General features: G+C 34.6%; 1 protein-coding gene across 1 annotated transcript; it reads right to left on the bottom strand.

Moving 5' to 3' along the window:
• Positions 1-1,067: 1,067 nt before the first annotated feature.
• LOC101265062 (transcription factor bHLH148) lies at positions 1,068-2,715 on the bottom strand. Its single transcript, XM_004228969.5, has 2 exons — positions 2,439-2,715; positions 1,068-2,200 (listed from the first exon to the last, which is right to left on the bottom strand). The coding sequence occupies exon 2, from the start codon at positions 2,119-2,121 to the stop codon at positions 1,399-1,401; it is 723 nt and encodes a 240-aa protein (XP_004229017.1). The 5' UTR covers positions 2,122-2,200; positions 2,439-2,715; the 3' UTR covers positions 1,068-1,398.
• Positions 2,716-3,545: the final 830 nt, after the last annotated feature.

The raw sequence follows: 3,545 nt of genomic DNA on the forward strand, positions 1-3,545 counted from the left end.
AAATGCAAATCCTTCCCACCTGATTTGTTTTATCAAAAAGAAGTTCAAATGAAAAAATCAAACTCAAATCACAATATTTTATCACCAATACAACTCAAATGACACTTGCAAAGGCTCCACTATCAAAGGTTCATCACCCTCAATGAAATTCAATAATTGCACACAAAACTTCACCCACTCAAAACCATATTACAAATCCTATCAAAAGTATTGGAGATATATGAACACCTATATTCATTCAAAAATAAAGTTTTTATTTTAAACTATCATGTATGCCCAAGTCATATTGGCTGCACAACCAAAGATCATTTTGTGTTACACAGAAAAGTGTCACTAAACTTAGAGTTTCACTAAAGCTTCGAGCGACACTTGACAATCTCCCCTATTGCGGTGCCGTATCTAAACAAAAAAGTGTTATGAACTTAGCGTCTCACTAAAGTTTCGAGCTACACTTGACAATCTCCCCTATTCCAATGCCAAATCTGAACAGAGAAGTGTCATAAATTTAGAATCTCACTAAAACTCCGAGCGACACTCGATATTCTCTTCTAGGTGCCGAATCTGAACAGAAAAATGTAATGAACTTAGAATCACACTAGAACTCCTCGACTATCTCCCCTGTTCCTATGCTGAATCTGAACAGTGAAGTGGCGATACATGACATAACGCTATGAATATTAGGTCAGAAAGTCAGATGCCTCACATGCGCAAAAGCCGGTCCCATTTAATAAAGTGGGAGTGCACAAGGACATGAAGCCACATGAAGTACTGCTGTTGCTCATAAATTCATTTGTCCTGTTTGCAACTTTAACCCCACCATCTTCTAACTACTACTTACATTGCATTTACATTTACAACAGATGGTTACTGAGAGTGCCTTCGGTACAAAATACAAAATTTATCCTCTTGCTTGTCGTCCTCACTGAAAATGACAATTCAGTTAACTTATTACCTGAGTCATGGATATGTCATCTTCATAAAACTAACTGATCAAATGGCACTTCGAACTCAATCTTTATGTAGTACATGTATATGATACTCAACAAATATCAGAATCAAACTAAACATTTGCATCAAACACATGTGCATATATTCACTAAACAAAATTTTGACTTACATATACAATATATATACATATTCATAGCGGATGATACCATTACAGAACATCTAGATAGATGATCTATGTAATTAAAATCAATGAGTCAAATTAACTAGGATAGGTTTCATTCTAGATCCATTTCAAAACAAGCAAAATTATTAGTGGCAGTTATAATTCAATTACTAATATTGTTGTCCCAACACTTGAAATGATAGAAGAAATATATGTAACAGAGGAATATTCAAAGGAAGGGAGAGAAGAAAATAGATAAAATAGAAAAGCATGAAAAACATAAATCATCAAATAGGAGGAGGTCGACTCGAGCTGAGTTGATCAAGAGGAGCTGTAGTACTTGAGGAAGCACCAGAAAGGAGATCAGCTAGAGCACTCATCGCTCGAATTTGCATCTCAAGAGCTGCTATGTAATCAGTAGCTTCATCTAGAATCACCGGCAGCGGTTGTTTCCGGCAACCAGGAACAAGCCGTCCTAAAACTCTAGCCTTTTTCTGAAAAGCCGGCAAATTCTTTGTTTTCAGCTTCAAAATCCCCAATCTCGGCTTCCTGGGTAACCGGCTGGTAGACGAAACCGCCATTTTCTGCCGCTTGGCGTGTTTCTTCATGAACTTGAGCTTTAGCCGATTCGTAAGTATAGCTCGGCTCCATCTGGATCGTCCTTTGGCAGTAACGGCAAGGACTCTGTCAGCAACTTCACGTACGGCTCGACCGCCTTTTGGCGCCGGCACCGATGAAGTCGTCGTCGTCGCCGCCGCCGCTGGTGAACTGATCCGCACTTCACGGAGTGCTTTGAGTAGCTTTGAAGAGTAAACTTGTTGTTGAGCTTGAGTTTTCCATTCAGTAGTATTAGTCGGAGTTTCACTATTGTTATTGTTATTGTTACTACTGTTCTGAGTTTGATTTCTCAAACTTTTCTTACTCTTTTTTCTCCTTGATATTACTCTGTCAGAAGACGTTACAGGATTCGAAATCACCGTTGAAGACATCTCTACGACCATTGGTTCCATCAGATTCAGTTAAAATCGAATCAAATTTAGAACCGAATCGATTGAATCACTATTCAATTTGAGGTCTGAAGAAGAAAACCTGTAGATTCAGTCACATGAATAGACAGATATAAGAAAAAGGATGACACTCAAACCAATTCAGATTCAAAGACAGATTCTGCAGAAAATAAGAACGAATCAATAAAATTCGACTCAGATTCGTAATTAACCGATAAACTAAACACAGATAATTACAATTAACACACAAAAACAAATCAGAAAGCAAGAGATTACATGTAAAATACATTTTAGAAGGAAGTATGAACACTGATTATTACCTGATGATGATGATGTGAGGATTACAATTATTTCTTGAGATTGATGAATCGGAGAGAGAGAGAGAGAGATATTTAGGAGTGGAGGGGATAGGAAGGTGGAAGGAGAAGGAGTAATTAAGGGGAATCACGGGAAGGCACGCATTGGCCCTCTTTAAAAAGAAGCATCAGAGTATGTATGTGGGCGTGTTTATTTCTTCTTTCTTTTTTAACTTTTTTTCCTCCCCACATATTTAACTCAAAAATATAAGCTAAAATCTCTACAAATTAATATTATCGCGATTACAAAGTATTACTTCATCCATTTTATAAAGAATAACATGATTTGATTTGATACATAATTTAAGAAAATAAAGAATTTTTTTGAATTTTATGGTTCTAAATTTAAAATATATCAAATGTATAGAATAGTATTTTTATTTTGTGGCCTTAAATATATCACGTGAAAAACTAAAATTAAAATGTTATAAAAAAAAAAAAAAAAGAGTTCATTCTTTTTTAAAAAGTCTAAAAAAAAAATTCATTCTCTTTTAAATGGAGGAAGTATTATTCTATGGAGGTATTATTTGAAGAATGCTTTTAAGATTTAATTTTGATTACATCATTCATGGAATGAAGCCTCGAGATGATACATGTTCAGAGATCCAGAGCTTAGAAGCAATTGTGGATATCATCAGAGAAAACAATGTTGATGATGAAGTTGAAAACAAAATAATACCATTGGACCAGTCACAAGGAAGCACTTACCACGTTTAGAACTTTTACAATTTTTTGTCTGGTTCAAGAAGAAAGCATTGAAAGTTTTGGATGCAATTAGAAAAATAAAAAATAAGCTTTAACTAGATTTAAATTTTAACAAAAAAAAACACTAGAATTATATTTCACTAGATTGTCTTAGATATTTTTGCAATTTAAAAGAACAATTATTTATAATATTAATGAGACCAATATTTATATCAGAGTTTTTTGAAAATATATTATCATGTCAAAATTGGTGAATTTTCTAGTGGCCCAAGTTGGGAAAAAATTACCGAGTATTAATTGTTATGATCCGAACCGTCATTATTAGGAAAGAAAAAACATCGGCAAAAATTTGGGTCCATCATCCCG

This window comes from Solanum lycopersicum, chromosome 1 (genome assembly GCF_036512215.1).
Source record: "Solanum lycopersicum chromosome 1, SLM_r2.1".
NCBI classification, from domain to species: Eukaryota; Viridiplantae; Streptophyta; class Magnoliopsida; order Solanales; family Solanaceae; genus Solanum; species Solanum lycopersicum.

What these genes read in the sequence shown, in the direction of transcription:
- LOC101265062 (XM_004228969.5), bottom strand. Translation starts at nt 2,121, where the DNA reads ATGGAACCAATGGTCGTAGAGATGTCTTCAACGGTGATTTCGAATCCT.